General features: G+C 59.9%; 1 protein-coding gene across 1 annotated transcript; it reads left to right on the top strand.

Moving 5' to 3' along the window:
* Window positions 1–11,508: 11,508 nt before the first annotated feature.
* CTSD (cathepsin D) lies at window positions 11,509–22,635 on the top strand. The gene is made up of 9 exons (XM_023183426.1): window positions 11,509–11,704; window positions 14,058–14,217; window positions 15,890–16,013; window positions 16,444–16,562; window positions 17,981–18,213; window positions 20,467–20,589; window positions 21,190–21,334; window positions 21,421–21,519; window positions 21,678–22,635. The coding sequence occupies exons 1-9, from the start codon at window positions 11,637–11,639 to the stop codon at window positions 21,843–21,845; spliced, it is 1,239 nt and encodes a 412-aa protein (XP_023039194.1). The 5' UTR covers window positions 11,509–11,636; the 3' UTR covers window positions 21,846–22,635.
* Window positions 22,636–24,444: the final 1,809 nt, after the last annotated feature.

The following is a 24,444-nucleotide window of genomic DNA, read 5'->3' as shown; positions in this document are numbered from 1 at the left end:
CCTCTCCATCCCCCTCTCCATCCCCTCTCCATCTCCTCTCCATCCCCTCTCCATCCACCTCTCCATCCCCTCTCCATCTCCTCTCCATCTCCTCTCCATCCCCCTCTCCATCCACCTCTCCATCCCCCTCTCCATCCCCTCTCCATCCCCCTCTCCATCCACCTCTCCATCCACCTCTCCATCCTCCTCTCCTTAGTATCTGTTGTCTGCTCTTTGTCCCATCCTTAATGCTGCAATCTTAGCTCACCCCCTGGAGCCCAGAGGACCCCGGAGCCCCTGGTCACACTGCAGGTGAATGACCACCCTACGCTCAGGCCGATCATTTCTCTGTCCTTTCCTAGTTGACCATTGCTTGGGCTCAACCTTCACCTGCCCTCCCTCCAAAGCCTGCAGACCAGACATTTCAGCCGCCTCCCTGCTGGAGGCTCTCCCCTTCACACACCTGGCTAGGCCAGCACCATGGGCCTGTCCAGCATGCTACCTGGTTTTCAAACCCCTGCAGGGGGGGACCTTTCCCTTGGGGATGCCTTCGCCGAGCTCATCTGTACTGGCTGGGGCCCTCCAAAGAGACAGAACCAATGGGGTGTGATATGTATACAGGTGGAGAGAGAGGGATTTATTTTCTAAAGTTGGTCTGTGTAATTATGGAGGCTGCAAGTCTGAAATCTCAGGGCAGGCTGGAGACCCAGGGAAGAGCTGACGCTGCAGCGTGAGTCCCCAGTGTGTCGCTGGCAGAATTCCTTCCTCCTCAGGGATCTCAGTCTTTTTTCTCTCTTTTTTTTTTTTTTTGAGACGGAGTCTCGCTGGAGTGCAGTGGCGCAATCTCGGCTCACTGCAAGCTCCACCTCCCAGGTTCACGTCATTCTCCTGCCTCAGCCTCCCAAGTAGCTGGGACTACAGGCGCCCGCCGCCATGCCTGGCTAATTTTTTTGCATTTTTAGTAGAGACGGGGTTTCACCGTGTTAGCCAGGATGGTCTTGATCTCCTGACCTTGTGATCCACCCGCCTCGGCCTCCCAAAGTGCTGGGATTACAGGCGTGAGCCACTGCGCCTGGCCATCTTTTTTCTCTTAAGGCCTTCAACTGACTGGCTGAGGCCCACCATACCCTGGTACATCATCGACTCTACTCAGAGTCAACACATTTAAATGGGAACGGGAATCACCTCTGAAAACGCCTTCACAGAAACACCTAGACGAGTGTTTGCGAATATCTGGATACTGTGGCCCAGCCAAGTTGACACAGAAAATTTCATCACAGGAATTTGCACAGGAGTCTGTGTACATTCCCATCCCTTCCTGGGTGCCAGGCCTGTCTCCCCAGTGAGCCAGGGCAGGGAAGCTCCCTCCCTGGGCCTCCCCGCAGCCTGGCTGAGCCACACCTGAGCCAGATGCACCCCTGGCCGGTGGCCCCCATCACCCCTTTGACCCCACCTCATCCCCTCCTTTCCCACCTTCCTAGCCATGGGGGCCTCTCGGTCCCTCCAGCTTATTCCCTTCTCAGGCTGGCTCCTGTCTGTCATTGAGGAATGCCTTCAGTCATTGCTGTAGATACCCCAACCTCCTCTCTGTGTCTGAGGCAGCCCGGCCCCAGTGTTCCCCTCAGCACACGCCGCAGTCTGGAACTACGTCTCTTATTGGCTGAGCACTTGCTTTGGCTTCTTGTGCCCCATGAAGGCAGGTCTGCATCTGTCTTGTTTGTCCCCAGCGTGTGGCAGCCACCGGCATCCCAGGGGTGCAGTGGATTTTGTTAAAACGTGAAGGAGGAGTCCCCAGCCAAGCCTGGGGGACAGTGAGCCACATATTCAGTTATTCCAGGTGCAGAGCCCAGTGGGCTCTGTGGCCTCCCGCCATGGCGTGCCCATACCTGTGGGCTCCTGGGGTCTTCCGGGGCCCCCATGTGCCTACTAGGCTCTCCCAGGGCAGCTGTGATGGAGGAAGGTCATGGCTCAGGGCTCAATCCTTGGAGCTGGAGCCCCTAATCCAGAGGGATTGTGGGCCACTGGGACCCTGGTCTCCTTTTCATCAGTGCCCTGAGACTGCATCCCTCAGAGACTGCTGAACCCTAAAGCTTTTGGGTTTTTTCCTGTTACACATTTGTGATCCTGGAAGGTCAGGTGCCCGAGCAGTGTGTGTGCACAGGTGGGGAGCAGGAGGCAGCTTCGAAGGTCATCCATACCTGTCATCCCAGCACTTTCGGAGGCTGAGGCCGGTGGATCATGAGGTCAGGAGATCGAGACCATCCTGGCTAACACAGTGAAACCCCGTCTCTACTAAAAATACAAAAAAATTAGCCAGGCGTGGTGGTGGGCGCCTGTAGTCCCAGCTACTCCGGTGGCTGAGGCAGGAGAATGACGGGAACCTGGGAGGCAGAGCTTGCACACTCCAGCCTGGGTGACAGAGCAAGACTCCGTCTCAAAAAAAGAAGGTCATCCAGTTCACCCCCCACTGATAACTGGCATCTGCCTCTCCTCCGCAGCACCCAGGCCTGTCCAGCCCCAGGGGATGCCCAGAAATGCACACCCAGGCAGCCAGCGCAGAGCTGGGCCCCGCAGTAAGCTCAGGACTTGGGGCTGCTCATTTCTGGAGCCAGACTGAGGCTCCTGGAAGAGGACACAGCAGAGGCCTCCAGGGACTGTGAGCCCTGCCTGCCACTCCTCCTGCTTGGGCAGAGAGCCAGACTGAAGGTCAGGGGCAGCGTCCAGGGTGAGTGAGCTGGATAATCCCATCCTGTGGTCAGGGTGGGGGACTGGGGGGATCCTAAAGGCACAGTGTACCTTCAGCCAAGCTGGGTTCCTTCCCAGCAAGACACCCAAAGATGCCATGTCCTGGACCTGGAGGGAATCCAGACAGCTGTGCCTGGGCACCCCCCTCCCCCTTCCCCACGTGTGCCCAGCACCCCCTTCCCCTCCCCAATCTATGCCTGGGCACCCCTCCCTCTCCCCCCACCTGTGCCTGAGTACACTCTCCCCTTGCCCTGACCTGTGCCTGGGCACCCCCTTCCCCTGTCCCCCACCTGTGCCTGGGCAGCCCCTCCCCCTCCCCTCACCTGTGCCTGGGTACCCCCTCCTCCTGTCCCCCACCTGTGCCTGGGCAGCCCCTCCCCCTGCTTTAACTGTGCCAGTCATTCACAGCCTCCACCCTTCCCCCACCAGCCCCAGTCCTGTCCAAAGTCAGATGACAAAAAGCTAATTCCCTCCCTGGCCTCCTCAGCTGCTCTTGCAGAACTAAAGCTGCCTGTGGCTGGAGCCCCAGGGTGCCACAGCCCCCTTTCTCTTGAGGGTCATGGTGGCCCCAGCTCTGAGGGTGGGGTGACTCAGTCCTAAGAGGAGGGAGGGGCAGGGCTGGAGCAGGGGTGACTCAGCATCTCAGCTGCTCCCCCTCCTACCTCTTGGGGTTGGCAGAAGACTTGGGGAAGAAACCACTTCCCTGCTCCACACCCAGCGCCTGACCCCATCCAGGGAGTCTGACCTTCAGGCCTTCTCTTAAGTCGTAGGGCTGCAGAAGGATCCCTGGTCCCCTTCCTTCCCCACCGAGGAAGAGATTGTACACATACACACACACGTGCACACACACATACACACACACACAGTGCCACCATGATCAACATCTTGCATTTGTGTAGCACATTTGTTATAAATGATGATCAGTGATGCAAGGATGCATTACTGTTAACAAACGTTCATCGTTTACAGCAGGGTTTGGTCTTCGAGTGGTACATCCTATGGGTTTTGACAAATGCATAATGTCCTTCCTGTTTTACCATTACAGTATCATACACGGCAGTTTCGCCGCCCTAAAAATGTTCTATGCTTCACCTATTCATCTGTCCTCCCCAATCCCTGGCAACCACTGATCCTTTCACTGTCTCCGTAGTTTTTCCTTTTCTGGAATGTCATAGAGTTGGAATCAGACCGTGTGTAGCCTTTACCGATTGGCTTCTTTCACTTAGCAATATGCATTTAGGTTCCTCTATGGATTTTCCTGGCTTGTAGCTTTTTTTTTTTTTTTTTTTTTTTTTTTTTTTTTTTTTTTTTTTTTTTAACACTGGGTCTCTCTCTCTGTTGCCCAGGCTGCAACACAGTGGTGCAATCTTAGCTCATTGCAACTTCCACCTCCCAGGATGAAGCAATCCTCCCACCTTGGCCTCTCCAGTAGCTGAGACTACAAGCTCCCTCCACCAGCCGGGCTGATTTTTGTATTTTTTATAGAGATGGGGTTTCACCATGTTGCCCAGGCTGGTGTCAAATCCCTGGGCTCAAGCTATCCACCCACCTCAACCTCCCAAAGTGCTGGGATTGCCTGCTTGAGCCCAATCCCTGGCCTGCTCGTTTCCTTCTAGTGCTGAATAATATTCCAATGTCTGGATAGACCACAGTTTGTCTGTCCACTCATCTCCAGAAGGACATCTTTGTTGCTTCCAGTTTTCAGTGACAGTGAATAAAACTGCTGTAAACATTCCTGTGCGGGTTTTGGTACGAACATAAGTTTTCAACTCATTTAGGTAAATATCGAGGTGGACAGTTGCTGGATGGTATGGCGAAAGTACATTAAGCCTTGTAACAAACTGCCAAACTGTCTCCCAAAGTGGCTGCACCATTTTGCAGTTCTGCCAGCAATGCATGAGACTTCCTGTTGCTGCACATCCACCCCAGCATTTGGCGTTGTCAGTGTTTTGGATTTGGGCCATTCTTATAGGTATGTGGAGGTGTCTCACTGTTGTTTTAACCTGCAGTTCCCTAATGATGTATGATGTTGAGCATCCTTTCGGGGGCTTATTTGCCAGCTGCATTTTTTCTTTGGTGAGGTGTCTGAACAGACGATTTGCTCATTTTTTAAATTGGGTTGTTTCTTTTCTTTTGTTAAGCTTTGAGAGTCCTTTGACTATTTTGGATACAAGTCCTTTATCAAATACATTCTGCAAATCTTTTCTCCCAATGTGTGACTTTTCTTTCCATTCTCTTTGGTGTTTTTCTGTGTGTGTTCTATTTAAATGACATACCTTTGCTGATTTCAAAATCACGAAGATGGCCTTCTTTGCCTTTTTCCTCCCTAAAGGATTTACCATTTACATCACATCCCTAACGGATCTAAAATTGAGTGTTGTATATGATGTGAGGGAGGGATCAATACCTTTCCATTCCGTTGCCTGAAAAGATCACCCTTTCCCCCATTGCATTTCCATGTCGCCTTGACGCTGTGTACCTGAGACTCTTCCTTCGTGTCCACCCATCTATCTTTGTGTCAATACCACACTGTCTTGATGACTGAATATGATAGTCATTCTCTGTTAAACTTCACCGCCACCACATCACGAAAACAGGTCTTGTCAAGGTTAAATTGTGAAATGTAGTGGCGAATGCTCATCTTCCACAGGCCCATCAGCAGAGCCACTTAACACAGCAGCCGCTCCCTCCTTGAACCACTTTCTTCAGCCAGCTCTATGGGCCCCACCCTCTTGGCCTCTCCTGCCTCCATATGGTTCCTTATCTCCTTTGCTGGTGCCTGCTCAATCCTCTAACCTCTTTAACCTCTTCTTCTTCTTCTTTTTTTTTTTTTTTTTTTGAGACGGAGTCTTGCTCTGTTGCCTGATGTGCAGATGATCTCAACTCACTGCAAGCTCCACCTCCCAGGCTCAAGCGATTCTCCTGCCTCAGCATCCCGAGTAGGTGAGATTACAGGCACCTGCCACCACATCCAGCTAATTTTTGTATTTTTAGTAGAGACAGGGTTTCACCATGTTGGCCAGGCTGGGCACGAACTCCTGACCTCAAGTGATCTGCCTGTTTTGGCCTCCAAAAGTGCTGGGATTACAGGCATGAGCCGCCGCACCCAGCTTCAATCCTCTAACCTCTTAAAGTTGGGAGGCCCCTGGGCTCAGTCCCTAGACCTCTTCTATTCTCTAGCTATACTCAGCCTGGTGCCATCCAATCTTATCATCACAACCCATGGCACTGATGACTATCTCATGTCCATCTCAGCCCGGACCTCTCCCCGGACTCACAACTCAAATCACTGCTGCCATGCAGCAGAATCACCTGCTCGCCCCACATGCTTTGTCTCAACCTGAAACATCCAAAACTGAGCTCCTGGTGTTCCTCCCCAAGCCTCTTCCTCCTGCATCTGTTCCCATCTGAGCCAATAAAAGGCCATCCTTCCAGGGTTTTGGGTAGGCCGTGGATTGTCAGTATTGGCCCCTTCATCATACACCATCGGTCCAATCTGTAACCGCCCAAGGGGTTCACCTTGCCTGCTGCCTAGACAGAGCCCATTCATCAAGAGAGGGGAATTGTAATAGAGTAATTCACGCAGAGCCAGCTGTGAGGAGACCAGAGTTTTATTATTACTCAAATCAGTCTCCTCAAGCATTCAGGAAGCAGAGTTTCTAAGGACAACTTGGCGGGTACAGGGAAGCCAGTGAGGCAGGAGTGCTGATCGGTCAGGGATGAAATCACAGAGTTGAAGCTGTCTTCTTGCGCTGAGTCAGTTCCTGGGTGGGGGCCACAAGATCAGATGAGCCAGTTTATTGATCCAGGTGGTGCCAGCTGATCCATCAAGTGCAGGGGCTGCAAAATATCTTGAGCACTGATCTTAGGAGCAGTTTAGGGAGGATGAGAATCTTGTAGCCTCCAGCTGCATGACTCCTAAACCATAATTTCTAATCGTGTGGCTAATGTGAGTCCTACAAAGGCAATCTAGTTCCCAGGCAAGAAGGAGGTCTGCTTTGGGAAAGGGCTGTTAACGTCTTCATTTAAACTATCAACTAAATTCCTCTCAAAGATAGTTCAGCCTACACCCAGGAACGAACAAGGATGGCTTGAAATTAGAAGCAGGATGGAGTTGATTAAGTTAGAGCTCTTTCACTGTCTCAGCCATAGTTTTGCAAAGGTGGTTTTGAATAATCCACCTGGAAATTCTCTGGCCCTACCTCAAAAGTGCATCCAGAGTCTCACCCCTTCTTACTGCCTCTCTCTGACCTCAGATGGCTTCCTCTCCTCCCTGCCTCCAGGTCGGCTCCCTTTGCCTCATGGCCTCTGCTCTCCTGTTCTCCTGTCAGCGGCTCCTGACTAGGCCTTTGGTTCATCACCTCCTTCAAGTCTGATTAGAGGGCCTGGCAGGGTGGCTCATGCCTGTAATCCCAGCACTTTGGGAGGCCAAGGTGGGCAGATCACCTGAGGTCAGGAGTTCAAGATCAGCCTGGCCAACATGGCAAAACCCCATCTCTACTAAAAATACAAAAATTAGCTGGGCATGGTGGTATGTGCCTATAATCCCAGCTACTCTGGATGCTGAGGCTGGAAAATTGATTGAATCTGGGAGGTGGAGGTTGCAGTAAGTGGAGATCACGCCACTGCACTCCAACCTGGGCAACAGAATGAAATCCCATCTCAAAAAAAAGATCTGATTAGAAGAGGCTTCTCTTCCTGCAGGGCCCTCATCTGCCCCTCCCTGTGCCCTGCAGCAGACTCCTCTTTGGCAAGTTCCACTCTCCAAGCCCTGTGTGGCCCCCGCCCCCTGCTTCATTTTAATGTCTGCCCCTCCACACACCTCCCCACCCCCACCCCAGTCTAGATACAAACGGCACGAGGGCGGGAATTTCTCTGTTGTTTTCTCGATTTCCTAGAGCAGCGCCTGCTCTTGGTAGATGCCCAAGACTCACATGTTGAATGAATGAGCAGGTGCTCAGGGCCCCCAAGGGACTGACCCACCCAGGCAGACCCTTTCCAGTCTGGGACTCAGCACGCCCCGTGGAGAGGCAGCGTTGGGCTGATAGCCTCCAACCCTTGCCTGCCCCTGTTAGGAAGTGGCAGCACGCAGTGGGCACCCAGCAGGTCTGACTCCCTTCTCTGCCCCTTCCCTCTCAGGCACTTTGCCATCCTGTGATTCCCTGACTCTCCAAACAGCCAGGAGGCAGCTGGAGAAGCCATGACCCCCGTCCTGTGGTTGGCTTCCCAGAGAGAAGCTTGGGGCCCCTCCGTGGTGGGAAGCTCAATGGGCTGCGATGGCAGAGGCCAAGATGGAACCTGGGCCCGGCCCGCACCTCCTGCCTCCTCTCTCTGGGTGGGCCAAGAATCCCACAGATGGAGCTTGTGTCCCTGCATGCGGTCAGCGTGAGGGCGTGAAGGATGAAAAAGTGACACGTCCCCTGCACTCTGCCAGAGGCAGGGCCTGGACACGCTCAGGCGCCCACTGACCCAGGAGCCCTGAAGGCGGGCCTGGTGGGAAGAGGGTCTCCTGAATTGGCCTGGCAGGTGCAGAAGTCTGGGGAATCTGAGCCAGACAAGGAGGCCAGGGGTCACTTCTAGCAGGGGCAGGCAAGGGCTCCAGAGACCATGAGCCCAACCTTGACTCTCCAGGGACAGAGGTGGGGCCCAGATTGTGAGGGTCTGCCTGGGTAAGCCAGAGGCAAGAGGATTAGAAGCCACTCCCCTGACCTTCACCCAGTATGCCTGCAGGGTCCCACCCTGCCTGGTGGGTCAGTCCTTCAGGGACCCTGAACACCCAGGCATTCATCCCACACATGATTACTGGGCACCAACCATGCGCCAGACTCTGCTCCAGGAGCTGGGAAGCCAAGGGGACCCAGGCAGAATGCCCCGTCGGTAATAAATTAACAGATGGTCTCTGCGGTGGGATGGGGCCTCTCCCTTGGGGCCCCCAGAGGGTCCTCGCTCAGCAGTGCCCCATTGTCCCAGCGGTTGGTCCAAGGCTCTTAGCCTGGCTAGCACCGGCCCATACACCCCACAGCTCGCCACCATGTCGTGCCTCTGGCCCCACTGACCATCCGCACTGCCCGCTGGCTCGCAGCCTCGCCGGCTCACCGGGGCCTCTGGGAGGAGCGTCGGCCACGCTCTGTTAGCATGCGTCCTCACAGGTGCACATCTCAGTATCCTGAACACCAAACGCTTCATCCACCGCTGGGCGCAGGGACCGAGCAGGGTGGCTCAAGGGACGCTAGCTGGGACCATTTTTCACCCCTTGCTGGAGTCCAGTACATCTGGGGTCGGCTGACATCTCCAAGATCCCAGTCCACTGGAAAGCAGGTGATAACCCCAGGTGCCAGGTCCAGGCTGGCCGTGGCCCCCCACCAGCTGGGCGGATTCTGAGCACAAGGGTGTCTGCCTGCTTGGGCTTCTGTGTTCGGGCTTAGAAACCCCTCAGATGAAGGGGTCTAAATGAGCGGGAAGAGGGGGCTGAGGGGGCAGCCACTCATTTGTGGCATTCAGGCAGACCCTGCTTGGGGGAGGTTCTGCAAGGGCCAGGGTCCTGATATATTTGGTTACAGAAAAGGTGGGAATTCCAATCCCACCCACAGAACCCTGCTGCCTCTGTAAAGCGGAGTGAGGCCCGTCTACCTCGCAGGGAGCTGGGAGGAGAAAATGCACCCTGGGTGAGAGCCTGGGGAAGCATCCTTCATTTGGGTCCAGGCTCAGATGCCACTTTCTTGGAGGGGCCTTCCTGCGGAGGTTGCTGTTTAGCACATCCCCTGCTCCATTTCCTGTGTGACTTGGACCTATCTAAAATGGTTTGTCCCAGCATCCCTTTCCTACTTACAGCAGCCCTATCTCCTGCCCGGCTGCGTGCTCCAGAGTATCTGGGTAATGACTGGGCCCTCCCCTCCAACAGGCCTAATTCAGTCCCCCATGTCATGCAGGACCAGGGCACACAAGAATGGTGAAGTCCTGGGGCAGCGGTCACCATGGCCTCCGCAGGCTCAGTGTCGGGAGACCCAGTTTCTGACTTGGTTCCACTGCTCAGCTTTGAGGTCAGGGCCTAGAGGGACGGTGCCACGTAGGAGATGGGCCTCCAGGGATGGTGCCACATTGGAGACGGGGTTCCAGGGATGGTGTCACATTGGAGACAGGCAAGTCTGGCCCAAAGGAGGGCCCAGGGTGGCCAGGGCAGGCCCCAGTGAGGTGCTGCTCTGAGGAGGTAGCGAGTGGGCACTTGGGCAGGGGACACTTGGAGAGTAAGGATGAGGCCCATCTGGGTACCCTGGGTATCGGGAGTGTTGACAAAAAAAAGTCAAACACTGTAAAATATTTGAAGAGATTTATTCCGAGCAAATATGAGGACTATGACCTGTGAAACTGCCTCAGCAGGTCCCGAGAATATGTGAGCAAGGTGGGTGGGTAACAACTTGGTTTTATACTTTTTTTAAAATTTTAAATTTTTTCTGTAGAGGCAGGGTCTCGCCGTGTTGCCTAGGCTGATCTCAAGCTCTTCGGCCCAAGCGATGCTCCCACCTTGACCCCCGAATATGCCAGGATTATAAGCAACAGTCACCACGCCTGGCCTGGTTTTACGGATTTTACAGAGACAGATGTTACAGTCCAAAACCATGAATCGACACAATTGAGGTATACACTGGATCAGCCTGGAAACAGGGTTGGCAGGGGCGGCTTCCAGGTCATAGGGGATTCAAAGATTTCCTGATCGGCAAGTGGTTGAAAGAGTTAAGTTTTGCCTAAAGAGTTGAAGTGGGATTACTCACGCCTGTAATCCCAGCACTTTGGAAGGCTGAGGCAGGCGGATCACCTGAGGTCAGGAGCTCAAAACCAGCCTGGCCAACATAGTGAAACTCCATCTCTACTAAAAATACTATATATATATATATATATGCCAGGCGTGGTAGCATGCGCCTGTTATCCCAGTTACTCGGGAGGCTGAGGCAGGAGAATCTCTTGAACCCAGGAGATACAGGTTGCAGTGAGCTGGGATCACGCCACTGCACTCCAGCCTGGGCCACAGAGCGAGACTGTGTCCCCCCCCAAAAAAAACAACAGCTGACGTGAGTGGATAAAAAGTGCCTGACCTCCTAGGGAAGGAACTTCTCTAGAAAATGTGAATTTCGCCTCCTCAAGAGACAGCTGTACAGGGCCATATCAAAACCTGTGAAAGGAATACATTTTGGGATGGAATACTTTGCCTGCCTTCGGGCCAGATGTCTGCCACGTGAGGCTGTGCCAGGGTGAGGTTGGAATTCGGGATCTGGAGGCTACAGAGCCATCGGTGAGGCCTGAGTCTAAGCACAGCGCCCAGAGGGAGAGGGCGGAGCAGGTCCGACCCCCTTTGCCGCGGGGCCTGAGCTGGTTTTCCAGGTTTCTCTGGAAGCCCTGAGGAGGAGCGGAGGGTCCATTCGGTGGGCTGGGGACTCTGAATGTAACCTTGGTTTGCAAGAGACTTCCAGAGAGGAGGTCTGGGAGCGTCTCGGAGGGGACGAGGGGGCGCCGGGAGGAGCAGGTGCAGGAGCCCAGGGCGCAGCGCCCCGCGCAGGCCTAGACGCGGGGACGGCCGCGGCGGCCGGGACAGGGGTCACCCCGCGGGGCCCTCCAGGGTGGGCCGCCCCACGACCCCGGCCAGGCCGAAACGGGAATCCTCCAGACCCCAGAAGCTCAGCCGGGCTGACCCCGAGGGCGGTAGGGGCGCGGGCGGTGGGCGTGGCGGGCGCACTCCTCGGCTCTGTGCGCGTGCGCCGAGGTCGCCCCGCTCAGGCCCCGCCCGGCGCACGCCGGGCTCGCCCACGTGACCAGCCCGGGTGCAAACACGCGGGTCAGCTGATCCGGCCCAACTGCGCCGTCATCCCGGCTATAAGCGCGCGGCCTCGGCGCCCCGCTCCGACCCGGTGGCCGCCACCATGCATCCCCCCAGCCTTCTGCTGCTTGTCCTCTGCCTCCTGGAGGCGCCTGCTGCCGCGCTTGTCAGGTGAAGCCTCAGGGTCCGGGGCTCAGGGGACGGGCAGGGGTCGCGGCCCCGAGGTCCCGGGGCCTGTGGTGACTTCGGCGCTCCCCTGGGGACCCCACGAGCCCCTTGCGCCCCCCGCGCTGGAATGCACCTGTGCCGCCCTGCGCTGTCTCCTGCACGGCCCACCCGCCTACCGGGCGCCGGGCTCCGGAGGTGCAGGGGACCTGGGGCAGAGGCGCCAGACGCCTCTCCCCATGCCACCCTGAGGTGTACCTTGAGGGGCCAGGGGGAGGCGTGAGGACCGCAGCCTCCCTGGAGACGGGGCGGGGCTGGGGGAGGTAGTGCTCATTCGGGGCAGGTGGAATTGGGGGTCTGCGCTGAGCGCCCTTTTTGCTGGAGACCTAGGTGCAGTTCCCAGAGCCCCCGAGTCTGGGCGAGTCCATTTCCTTAGGGACCCCTTTACCACCTGTGAACTGGGGACTTTAAAAGTTTGCTCCTGCGGCTCTTATCACAGGCCCTGGGCTGGGAGGCCCCTCCAGACCCTAGGAGTTCCCATGTCCCTGGGAGAGGAGGAGGCATAGGGAGTGGGCCGGCTCACCCACCCCGGGCCTGGGGCTGTGCTGCAGTGAGCCCCACAAGCTCCTCAGGCCGAGCCACTGTGCCAGGTGAGGCCACCGAGTGGGCCTGGATATATCTGGGCCACCGACATACCTGACCAGCTGGGCAGAGGAGGGCCGCTGCTGCAGTCGGCTTCTTTGACTCCCCTCCCCAGCCCTTGCAAGGCAGCCTGCATTCCCAGGAGGGGTATGCTGACCCATCCCATTGGGCACCTGCCCCACCCTTGCTCTGGGCCTTTGTGGGAGACCTGGGACCTGAGATGGGTCCACTGCCCCTGGGCAGGTGGGTGAGGTCAGAAGGCTGCAGAGGCTGGAGCTGGCTGGGCCAGCAGGAGCAGTGGGCTGGGTAGGACTGAGCCTCACCAAAGGCTGTGGGGAACGGCCCGGGGGTGGGTAACCCCAATTAAAGTCGTTGTGGGGGAGCAGCCACAAGCCTGAGCCTGCCTTGACCTTGCCAGCCTATCCACAGGCCTCCCCTCTCCAAGAAGGGCAGACACAGCAGTGGGGAGAGGATCCTGGGCTTCTTGGAGGGCAGGGTAGCTGAATGCAAGCCCTCACCTGATTCCAGCTCTTGTGCAACTGATACTATTACACCTGCTTCCTGGGTCTCTGGAGGCCATGTCCCTCCCCCAGGACAGAACCTGGGGCTCTTCCAGCCCCTCAGCTTTTAGGCAATAATCTCATCTTCCGGGACCACGCCCTTGATGTGCCAGGAAAAGCGGGCTATGACCTTGGACTCTCAAATCCCTGGGGCAGGGGAGAGGTTTTATCCAGGTGATGAAAAGCCCAGGGGAGCTTCCTTGGAACAAGGAGTCGGTTCACACCAAGGGGAAAGCCAGTGGCCCTGGGGGAGGGGCAGGGACCCCTCTCTGTTATTGACTTCCTGTGTATAGAACTCAGGACCCCTGACCTCAGTCTGGAGCTCCCTCCTGCACCCTGGCCGGCGGTGTCCTGGGTGACAGGGCTCTGAAGGTGTGCCCTGAGTGCAGCTGTCGGAGGAGGCAGGGTGGTGGGTGGGGGAGCACAGAAGCCTCTAAGGCCCCGGGTGCAGTCGTGGATCTCGTGGAGCCGCTTGGAGTGAGGAGAAGGGCCGATACACAGGAACGGCTGTGGGATGAGGGCACTGGACAGCCACAGGGTCCATGTGGAGGAGGATAGGTAGTCAAGGAGGGCTTCTGGAGGTGGCGTGGAGGGCCCATCTCATGGCCAGAGGAGGCCACCTAGGAGGTCAGGCAGAGCTGCCAGTGCCAGCCTGGAGGTGGGGCCACCTTCGTGCTGGTGTCTGGGTGGAGAGCAGGTGTGATGGGGCTGGGTACAGTGGCCTGCCTCAGAGCACTTCGGGCAGGAGTGACAGGTGCCCACCAGCACCCTGAGCAGCCATGCTGGCCGCCATCCTGGAGGAGACCAGAGCAGGTGCAGAGGGAGGACTGGAGGCCCTTGGGGGCTTTGGAGCCTCTAGAATGGCTGAGGAGAGGAGGGGTGGGCACACTGGCCCCCAGGTTGGGTGTGTGGGGCCGAGGTGGGTGGTGGGTGGCCACGTCCTAGGACTGTGGCCTGTGCAACCTCGGGTGGGCGATGGGTTGCCATTCACGGATGGGGGAGGTGGGCCAGCAGTTTCCAGGTGACAGGCAGGAGTTTGGTTTTGGCTGTGGTGACTTCGAGATTCCCCAGGGGCCTCCAGATGGATGTGCAGCGTTAGCGGCCTCGGCCGGCAGGCGGGAGGACCTCCCTGATATGCCCCGACCCCTGGTTGACAGGATCCCGCTGCACAAGTTCACGTCCATCCGCCGGACCATGTCGGAGATGGGGGGCCCTGTGGAGGACCTGATTGCCAAAGGCCCCATCTCGAAGTACTCCCAGACGATGCCGGCCGTGACCGAGGGGCCCGTTCCCGAGGTGCTCAAGAACTACATGGACGTGAGTATGGGGTCTTAGCGCTGCTGGGAGCGGAGCCGCTCTCCGGAGAGCTCCCTGGGACTGTGGGGACACTCCCGCCTCCTGTTCTCAGCGGCACAGTTTGAGTGGCTCACTTGGCCAGGGTGGCGTCCAGGCTCAGCCATACTCCTGTCTTCCCCATCCTGGAACCTCCCGCCACTGGCCCCTGTGGTTGCCGGATCTCGGGCCTGGGAGGGTGATTGAGGGTGGCCTCGGGCCTCGGTGCCAGCTCGCCCGGGGGGCAGTCCTTGGGTCTGCCTGGGTGTGGCCGGCTGCCCTGGAGCCTGTCTTTATTGCTGTCCTGCCAGGAGGCCTATGGTGACTCGTGGTCCCTCTCCAGTCCCTCCCCATCTTGTTCCTCTGGCAGCAGCCCCTCCTGTGCCCACGACTCCTTCAGGGGGAAGCAGGATCCAAAGGGGAACACTCTGGAAGCCTCCTAGCAAGCTGGGGCTTGGTCAGCCTCGTCCCAGCTCTGTGGGGTCAGTTCGAGGCCAGGGCCTGCTGTCCAGCCTCGGGGCTCTGGCCCACTGTGGGGGGGGGCCTTGCCCTCTGTCCTGCTTGGCCCGAGTCCTGGCTGTGACAGGAAGCCCAAGACTCATAGGCATGTGACTAGGCGGGTTGGGGGGAGGGGGCCTGGGGGGAACCGGGTGCCGTGTGCCTGGTCCCGACCGGCCAGTTCCTGATCGCCCTAGCGCGAGAGCACGCCGATGCACACACACGCACACATGGAGATTTGCTGAGTGTTCCCCCGCCAGTGGTCACTTCTGTGGGGTCATGAGTCAGCAGCTGCTGCTGCTCCGTGAAGCCAGGCGGTCGGAGAAACATTGGGCTGGGCTGGTGCCAGGAATCTGGTGGCTGACGGTGGCCCAGGCTCTATTCCTGGGGGAAGCGGGCGCCCAGGCGATCCCGAACTCCAGGACCCTCTTACTCTCTGCCTCCTGAGATGCTCCGCGGGCATGGGACCCCTTGTACCTGCCTGGTCCCTGAGTCAGCACCCCCACCTGTCCCTGCTATCCCTGTGTACACATGGGAAAACTAGGCCCTGGGCCATTCAGGAAGGGCTGCTGGGCAGGCAGTGACTCTAAGGCTTAGCTTCTCCCCTTGACCAGCTGAACCCCTCTGCCTGGAAGCCCTCCAGGCTTGGGGTCCACCCTGGAGGGCAGGGCAGCCACTGAGACACCCAGAATCAGACCCTGATATGGTTCCAGCCTGGGGAGGAAGTCACTTCCCTTCTCAGGCCCTGGACCCCGGGCCGCCAGGGGAGTCTTCCAGGCAGGCCCTTCCTGTACCTGGGGCTCAGGCCGAGGGCCGCATCTGTCCCCAGCCTGGATTGACCTCTGGCCTTGTCTTTTCCGTGGGGACGTCCTCAGCCTCGCCATGTGTCGAGCAGGGGTAGGTGGCAGAACCCAGAGGTCTGGAGACCCCAAGCACCTGTGGGCATTAGGACCAAGGGCTGGGGACCTGGCCCATCTTCCCTGCAGGCTGAGTCGGTGGGAGTAGGTGGCTGTTGGCAGCTGTGGGCCCCATGATGCTCGTCCCTCCAGCATGGGCCTTCAGGCTTCAGGGTTTGGCTCTGGGGACAGCCGGGCCTTCTGAGGCCCGGTGGGGAGAGAGGGCCCCCTCCCCATCCCTGACGGACCCTGTCCCCTGCCAGGCCCAGTACTACGGGGAGATTGGCATCGGGACGCCTCCCCAGTGCTTCACAGTCGTCTTCGACACGGGCTCCTCCAACCTGTGGGTCCCCTCCATCCACTGCAAACTGCTGGACATCGCTTGCTGTGAGTCACGCACCCCGGCCCCGTCTCCCAGGTCCTGCCCTTTTGGGATGCCGCCACAGGGCTGCCTCAGGAATCACTTGGGCAGTGCACTTCTCCCGCCTCTTGGCCCCATGAGCCAGGCTGGCCCTCTCCACCCTGCTCCAGGCACTGGCTTTCTGGGTGAACCACCAGCTGTGGTCTTGCTCTCAGCAGCGCTGGGGCTGGGGTGGCCGTGGAGGGAGCCAGCTGTGGCTGGGAGGGAGGCCCGGGGTCACAGGCCACAGTCCTGGGGCTCTGGCACGATGGTGGGCCTCGGATCCCCTCCAAATCCCACCCTGGGGAGGCAGCTTGAGGGGAGCGGGCTCCATGGTAGACTGCAGGGGGATGGGAGGACCGTGGCCATGGTGTGGGCTGCGGGATGACCTGCGGGCCCTCTTCTCGCCCGGGGCAGGGCTCCACCGCAAATACAACAGCGACAAGTCCAGCACCTACGTGAAGAATGGCACCTCATTTGCCATCCACTATGGCTCGGGCAGCCTCTCTGGATACCTGAGCCAGGACACCGTGTCGGTGAGTCCCTCTGGGGCCTTTCCCAGGACTCGAGGGTGCCAGGGTGTGGGGTTCACCCACCGTGGGTATGTGGTTGAAAGGGCTCGGTGATCCCAGGCCGACCCCAGCCCTCAGGTGGCCGGGGTGGTCAACAGGATGAGGAGGGGCCTGGGAATGAGCCTGGTCATGTGCAGGCTGGAGGGACAGCCTCGAACCTGGGGGCTACAGGGGCAGGGGTCCCCGGAGTCAGGCTACAGTGAGTGGGAGGGAGGACAGGGCACATTGATTGGGCTTTTTTTGGCACATTGGGTTTGAGGTGCCAGCAGGTGTTGAGGGCTGGGCCTGGGGCTGCACAGGGTCCCTGCAGCAGGCCAAGGGGTTGGGGAGGCTTGGGGTTCCTGGCAGGATTGCCAGGAACCCGCTGTGGGGGCTGCTGGCAGAGAGTCACCTGCAGGAGCCTGGGAGGGTAAGGGAGGAGGAGCAGCAGTGGCTGTTGGGGGCCCCGCCTGCACCCCACCATCCTCAGGGCCCTGTGCAGAGCTGCTCCCTGCCCAAGGAGAGGGCGAGGTGGCCCTTGTCACCCTGCCTGGGCCTCAGTGAGTTCTCACCTCGGAGCTGTCTGCTGGGGGTGGGCCAGGCCGCAAGGGGTTCAGGAGTAGTGGGACGGTGACACAGCCCCCAGCTCCGGAGCAGGCCAGGAGGGCAGCAGAGCCCCCTACCTGGCCAAGGGACCTGGGAGGAGGGCCCCTTCCTCCAGCTGGACCTGCTCCTGACAGTCCCTGCTGGGCTGGAGTCCAGGTCTGTACAGGGGGCTCCTCAGAGCCCTCTTCTCTGGGCCCTGCTCAGCCTGAACGGGAAATTGCCCCGTCTGCCCTCTTCCGCCCCCTTCGCCCCATGTCAGCCTCAAGCTGTCGTTCCCTTCCCACATCCTGCTCTGGCCGCGTTCTCTTTCTGCAGCCTCATCCAGGGCTGGGGGAGGGGACAGTCAGGGAAGGGGAAGGGGGCAGCATGGCTGTGAGTCTGGGTTGGGGTCGGCAGGTTCCCCATCTCTCGGGCTCCTGGCCCAGGCTGTCTCTTGTACCCAAGGCTGAGGGCAGGAGCAGGAGGAGCAGGACCTGCCTGTTGGTGGTGGTGGAAACAAGAGGTCAGAGCAGGGAGCAGAGCAAGGGTTCTCCCCGTCTGTGCTCCTGCCTGGTTCCCATCTCATTAAAACCAAGGCCCAAAGTCTCCCACCAAGAGGGCTCCACCTCACCCCGTGTCCCCATCCCCAGCTGTGTTCAGCTCACTGTTTCCAGCCCTTTCTTCTGGGCCCTCTGGGCCCCATCGTGTGTGAGATGAGGGGCATCCATTGAGCTGGGTTTTGTAGCGCAGCCTCATGCTCAGAGAGGGGTGTAGGGCTCAGCCTGTCTGCGACCCACTGACCCTGCCCTGGCCTGTAGGTGCCGTGCAAGTCAGCATCATCAACCGCTGCCCTGGGCGGTGTCAAAGTGGAGAGGCAGGTCTTCGGGGAGGCCATCAAGCAGCCAGGCATCACCTTCATCGCAGCCAAGTTCGACGGCATCCTGGGCATGGCCTACCCCCGCATCTCCGTCAACAACGTGCTGCCCGTCTTCGACAACCTGATGCAGCAGAAGCTGGTGGACCAGAACATCTTCTCCTTCTACCTGAACAGGTGGGCGCGTGGGTTCCCTCTCCCCTCCTGCTCTCCTCGCTGAGCGTTGCTGGGAGGCAGGGCGGGGCTGGGCTGGGAGCCTCCCGGGCACCCCCACTCAGTGCCGCCCCCTCCCTGCTGCTGTGGCCAGAGCTCCTGACCTCTGACCTCAGGGTGTCCGGGAGGCAGGGGCCGGCCGCCCTTCCGCAGAGGAGTAAGCGGCATCACAGAGAAAGCTGTTTGGCCGGGGTCTCCCAGTGGCAGGAGCTCAGGCCAGGCTGTGGGTCCTGGGACCTTGGCAGCTGGGCCTCCCTCCTGTGATAACAGACCCAGTTCAAGGGTCATGGCGGTTCCTCTTGGTTCAGTTGGCCCGTTGGTCCCTGGACCTGGTGATGGGCACATGTGGTCCTGGTCCCGGGGTTGCTGACGGTGGAGAGGGGGCATGGTGCCCAGGGGCCTGGGAGTCCCTGGGGAGGTAACCTTGGGTGGGTGTGGGTCCCCGGCACCACGCAGCGAGCAGCTCTGTGGGTGTCCCCAGCAGGTGCCGGCTGCCCTCTAGGAGGAGCATAGGGGGCCCTTCCTTCTGGGAAAAAGGTTCTGCCCCAGGGTCCCCACCTGCAGCCGCTGCTTCAGCGTGGGTGAGCCATGGTCAGGCGACCTTGGGAAGGGGACCTCGGCCTTAGTTAGTTTCCTCTTCTCGGGCAGACCTGAGTGGAGGGTTCCACGTAAGAGGGGTGACCGGGGGTTGGGGGCTTTTGCTCTGGGAGTGGACAGCGTGTCAGCCGGCGGCCTCCTGCCCTGAGCTGTGCCTGGTCACCGCCCCATACTCTCCAGGGCGGACAGGGGAGGTTCCCCTCATGTGGCTCACTTGGCACTTGGAATCTCTGGGCCTGACCCCTGACCTTGGGGCACTGCTGGCAGAATTCCAGCCGTGGGGCTGGCCTGGCCTCTTTACTCTGTCGGTTGCCAGGGCAGTGAATACTCCTTAGCAACAGCCTGGGCTGCACTGCTCACTAGAGGCCAGGACACAGGTGAACCGGCTGGGCCATTTCCCCAGGAGCCTTGGGGCACAGGGGAGGCAGCGAGGTGAAGAGGGGTCCCCAGAGGGCAAGAGGGCACACAGGCATGAGTGCCCACATGGGGGAGGGGGACACACAGCCTGAGTGCCCAGGTCGGGGAGGCGGACACAGGTATGAGTGCCCAGGTGTGGGGAGGGGCACACAGGGTGAGTGCCCAGGTGTGGGGAGGGGCACACAGGGTGAGTGCCCAGGTGGGGGGAGGGGCACACAGGGTGAGTGCCCAGCTGTAGCCTCAAGGCAGCGGCTTGGGCAGGAAGTGAAGCCAGGCAGGAGGGAGGGTCTGAGGGCTTCTGAAAGCATGTTTGGTGAGGAGAGGAGGAGTGGAAGGCACTGATCGGGTTTCTACACTTGGGATTGCAGAGGTGTTGACAGGAAGCAAAGGCGGAGGAGGCTGGAGGAGGGCGGAGGCCCTGAGCAGTGCTGGGAGGACTGGGTCAGGCCTGGTGCTGCCTTGAGTGACGGGCAGCGGGATGGTGGCCAGCTTAGCTGCAGATGCCCTGGCGGGATGGCAGGACCACCCGACACAGAGCTTCTCTAACGGGACTGGCAGGATTTGCCGCGTTGAAAGCTTATACTTGAGTCATGTTTGGAAACGAACCGAGGTGACATGGGCTGCAGGTCCTAGGAAGTGCAGTGTGCTCCTGCCCAGAAGCACCTTGGCTGGCCATCGCTGGTCTGCATGAGGGGAGATAAGTGGGCGTGGCTCGGGAATGCAGTTGGAGGCTGTTCCCAGGAGCAGCCAGTGCAGAGGCCCTGAGGCCAGAACCAGCCATCCCAACTTCCCAGATTGTGCCATCACCCCCTCCTAGAAGCCTTCCTTGGTTTTTCTTCTAGACAGACAGACAGACAGACAGGGTCTTCCCCAGTGGGCTCCTGGCATTCACTTCCTTGTCTGCCCCCAGCCTTGACCCTGATGTCTGGCTGAACCTTGGCTCCTGAGCAGACCAGGAGAACCTGAGGGTTGAGGAAAACCTCTTCTGGGGCAGGCTGGGCCCACGCAGAGCAGCCCCACCCCGGGAAGAAGGGAGTCCGTCTCTCCTCCTGCCTTCTGGGCCTTTCCATCCCTGCAGGTCCAGAGAGCCCCTCCTTCAGGAAGCTCTCCCCGATTGCCACATTCACCCCCTTACTCCTGACCTGGCACGCCTGTGCTTGCGGGGTGGCCTGGCAGCTGACTCCTCCCTTCCTTTCCTCCTAGGGACCCGACGGCGCAGCCCGGGGGTGAGCTGATGCTGGGCGGCACCGACTCCAAGTATTACAAGGGTTCTCTGTCCTACCTGAACGTCACCCGCAAGGCCTACTGGCAGGTCCACCTGGACCAGTGAGTGGTGGCTGCAGCCAGCTCCCCGGGTTCCGTGGGTGGGAGCCGCATGCAGGGACCCTGGAGGAACCAGGTTCTGCAGGTGGGGGTGTCTGTGGGGAGTGGGGGGGGCTGGGCAAGAAAGCAATGGGGCCCCACCCGCCCTCCATGCCCCTCCCCCCCCCCCCCCCCCCCCACCCCCCCTCCCCCCATCCCCCCGTCCCCCTGTCCCCCCATCCCTCCATCCCTCCATCCCTCCATCCTCTCCATGCCTGTGTGACTCTCCATGACTCACCATCCCTTCCATCCGTCTGTCTGTCCGTCCCTCTCTGCCCTTCATCCCCTCATCCCTCTGTGACTCTTCATGCCCCTCCATCCCCTCCATCCATCCATCCATCCCCTCCATGCCCATCACCATCATCCCCTCTGCCACTCGGGGTCTCCTCTCCCACCCTTTGCTCTGGAGGACTCACGGTCCCCCGTGCATCCAGGAGCCCTGAGAGGAGGAGAGTGCAACCCAGCCAGGGGAGGGGTATGGGGGAGGGGCTCCCAGGGAGGGGCACTGGGCCCCCAGAGCACACTCCAGTCCAGGCAGGGGCCTCACGCCCTGACTCCCTGCAGGGTGGAGGTGGCCAGCGGGCTGACCCTGTGCAAGGAGGGCTGTGAGGCCATTGTGGACACAGGCACCTCCCTCATGGTGGGCCCCGTGGATGAGGTGCGCGAGCTGCAGAAAGCTATCGGGGCTGTGCCGCTGATCCAGGGCGAGGTGAGCGCCGGGGACTGGGGCTGGGGCTGGGAGGGGGAGCCCCAAGGCCGCCACTACCACCCTGACACTGCTGTGACCCCTCTTAGTACATGATCCCTTGTGAGAAGGTGTCCACCCTGCCCGCGATCACACTGAAGCTGGGAGGCAAAGGCTACAAGCTGTCCCCAGAGGACTACACGCTCAAGGTGAGTGGGTGGAGGGCACACGCCCCAGGGGAGCAGGCATGGTGGGGGGCACACGCCCCAGGTGAACGGGGGTGAGGGCGTATGCCCCAGGTGAGCCGGCAACAGGTTGGGGGGCGGGTGGTGCCAGGCCTGGGTGCTGACCACCAGGGCCGTCCCAGGTGTCGCAGGCCGGGAAGACCCTCTGCCTGAGCGGCTTCATGGGCATGGACATCCCGCCGCCCAGCGGGCCACTCTGGATCCTGGGCGACGTCTTCATCGGCCGCTACTACACGGTGTTTGACCGCGACAACAACAGGGTGGGCTTCGCCGAGGCTGCCCACCTCTAGTTCCCAAGGCGTCGGCGTGCCAGCACAGACACAGAGGAGAGTCCCGGAGGAGGAGGCCCCTGGCCCCCAGGCGCCTCCCACACATAGTCACACACACCCACACACTTGCCCGCCCGCTGCCCTGGGCGCCCTGGAAGCCGGTGGCCCAAGCCAGACCTGCTGTTTTGTTCTGTGGTTTTCCCCTCCCTGGGTTCAGAAACGCCACCTGCCTGTCTGCCTGTCTGTCTCTCCACCTGTCCGTCTGTCCGTCTGTTTGGTGGGGGTAGAGCTGATCTGGAGCACAGATCTGTTTCATACACTTGGAAGACCCCGCCCAAGCTTGGCAGCCGAGCTTGTGTATCCTGGGGCTCCCTTCATCTCCAGGGAGTCCCCTCCCCAGCCCTACTGCCCCGCTGGGCTGAGCCCCCACCCCACACCAGGCCGTCCTCCCGGACCCTCCCTTGTAAACCTGCCCTACCCGAGGGCCCCTGTGCCGAGCTTGGGCCCCTCTGCCCAGCTTGGGCCCAGCTGGGCTCTGCCCCCCCTACCTGTCCAGTGTCCTGGGCCCATTGTGGATGAGGCCAGTAGAGGCCTGAGGATGAGCTGGAAGGAGTGAGAGGGGATAAAACCCACCTTCTGGAGCCTGCGGGGTGGTCCTGGGACTGAGCCCATCCCTGGGGCATGCATTGTCCTGGAGGTGGGGCTGGGACTGGGGGCTGGCGCCAGCCTTCCTCTGCAGCTGACTTCTGTCCTCCCCTTGGGCGACCGAGAGCCCCAGCTGATGTGGAAATACAGTTGTTGGCCTCCCCTCTGTGCTGGTGTGCTCTGCTTGGCGGAGGGTTGGCTCCAACTTGGGACGGGGAGGGGGGTAAGTAGTGCGAAGCCAGCATGGCAGCTGAATCAGGGCAGCACCAGGACAAGCATTTGGGGTGCCCTGGGCCTATGGCCCCCTGCCCTGCCCAGTCCATGGGCTCCAGGGCCGTGGCCAGCTGTCCAGCCTGGTTGGCCAGCGAGGACCGACTTGTTCCCAGGTCTGGAGCAGTGGCCAGCAGGATGTGGCCTTGGCTGGGACTGCAGGGTGGGGCCAACAGGGTGTCCAGTATGAGTGCCAGCCTTGAGGAGTGATTTCAGGGAGGTGGCCCAGCCAGGCAGCCAGGGCACTTGAACAGAGGATGTTTCTGCTCTCAGGGACCATCAGAGCAGGCCTCCCAGTCACCCTCCGTAGCCCTCTCGTCCTGGGAAAGAAATGGCCCCAGGTGGCATGGGTGTCTGCCCTATCTGGGCCTTCTTGCTTCCCAGGCCCTAGAAGCAGCTTTGTGCGCAGTAAGCCGAGCTGGCGCCAGTCAAGCCTGCCCAGGGTCTCTGGTTGCAGGGATTGGACTCAGAAGTCCCCTCCAGCCACAGTTGCCACAGTCACGGATGCCCAGGCTGATTAAGGCACTGTGCTTGTTCCGCTGGGAGGGGAGGGATTGGGAGCATTGCCTGGATGCAGTGGTAGCAGCCCATGGGGTTTTAAGGGCTAAGTAGGAGTTTGTGGGCATGTGGTGATGGGCGCAGAGTTCCTTTTGGGATCAGTAGCTCTGGAGTCACTTGGAGCCCCCTCAAGCCCCACCCCAACAGGTTAGAAGATGAGGCGAATGTGACCTTTGCCATTATCCTGATGCCTCCGCCTGAGGGTGGTGGCTGCCTTGGCCTTCCTCCCAAGGAGTTTCCAGGGCTTGCACCCCAGAGTCACACCACGGCAGACACCTGGAGCAAGAACATTTACCCAGGGTGGCACGGAGGCTTGGAAACACATGCCTAACGTTTGGCATTCCTGAAATCTGAGCAGAGCCAGGCAGAGCTCTGCAGGGCCTGGCAAGGCTTCTGGGGAGACAAATGTCCTGTCGTCAGATGCTTTGTGCACTGAGGCCCGGGAGGGCAGAGAGGTGCAAGGAGGCAGCCGTGCCCTGTTCTCCCCGCCCTGTCCCACTCTCCCCGTCTCCCTCCCTCTGCAGCCTGTCAGCTCCGTCCAGCTCCCATCTTCACGGCTGCTGCCCTGGGGTTGCTCTGAGGGCTCCCTCCAGCCCGGCAGGATTCTCGGGGCTCTGGAGTCTGACCCCAGGCTCCTCTGGTTTTCTAGCTGGTGACTGGACCCTGGAGTCCCCCCTTGTCTAGACACAATTGTAACCAGAAACCCCTAGCAGAGAGGATGCGGGAGCCCAGGCCCTTGGGGAGCCCAGTGCAGTCACATGAATGCTGGCTGTGCTGAGTTTGGCTGGGCCCTGGCTCTGCCCTGTGACTCCTGTGACCCTTGGCTCCCTCTCAGTGGTGTTTCCTGGCCTCAGAGAGAGGCAGCCCCAAGGTGGCCTGAGACCGGGAGCAGGCCCTGGCTCCCCTGTCACCTACCCAGTGACCCTGGGCAGGCCCTGGCCCCTCGGGCCCAGGCAACCCTCTCCTCCCATCAAGGCCTCCTCACTGCTTGAGGCCTTCAGGGCAGACTGGGGCAGCACTGGGAGAGGCTGTGTGGCAGGCCAGTGTCTCCCAGAAGGTGGTGGCTGGCCAGGTAGGCCCAGTTCAGATGCTGGGGAGACATGGGGGCATGGCACACAGGCCACACGCAGCCTGGGAGGCCCCCAAG

Source organism: Piliocolobus tephrosceles, chromosome 13 (assembly GCF_002776525.5).
Source record: "Piliocolobus tephrosceles isolate RC106 chromosome 13, ASM277652v3, whole genome shotgun sequence".
In the NCBI taxonomy this organism is placed as follows: domain Eukaryota; kingdom Metazoa; phylum Chordata; class Mammalia; order Primates; family Cercopithecidae; genus Piliocolobus; species Piliocolobus tephrosceles.
Note: the sequence above shows the minus strand (reverse complement) of the source record. Positions and strands in the feature narration are given on the sequence as shown.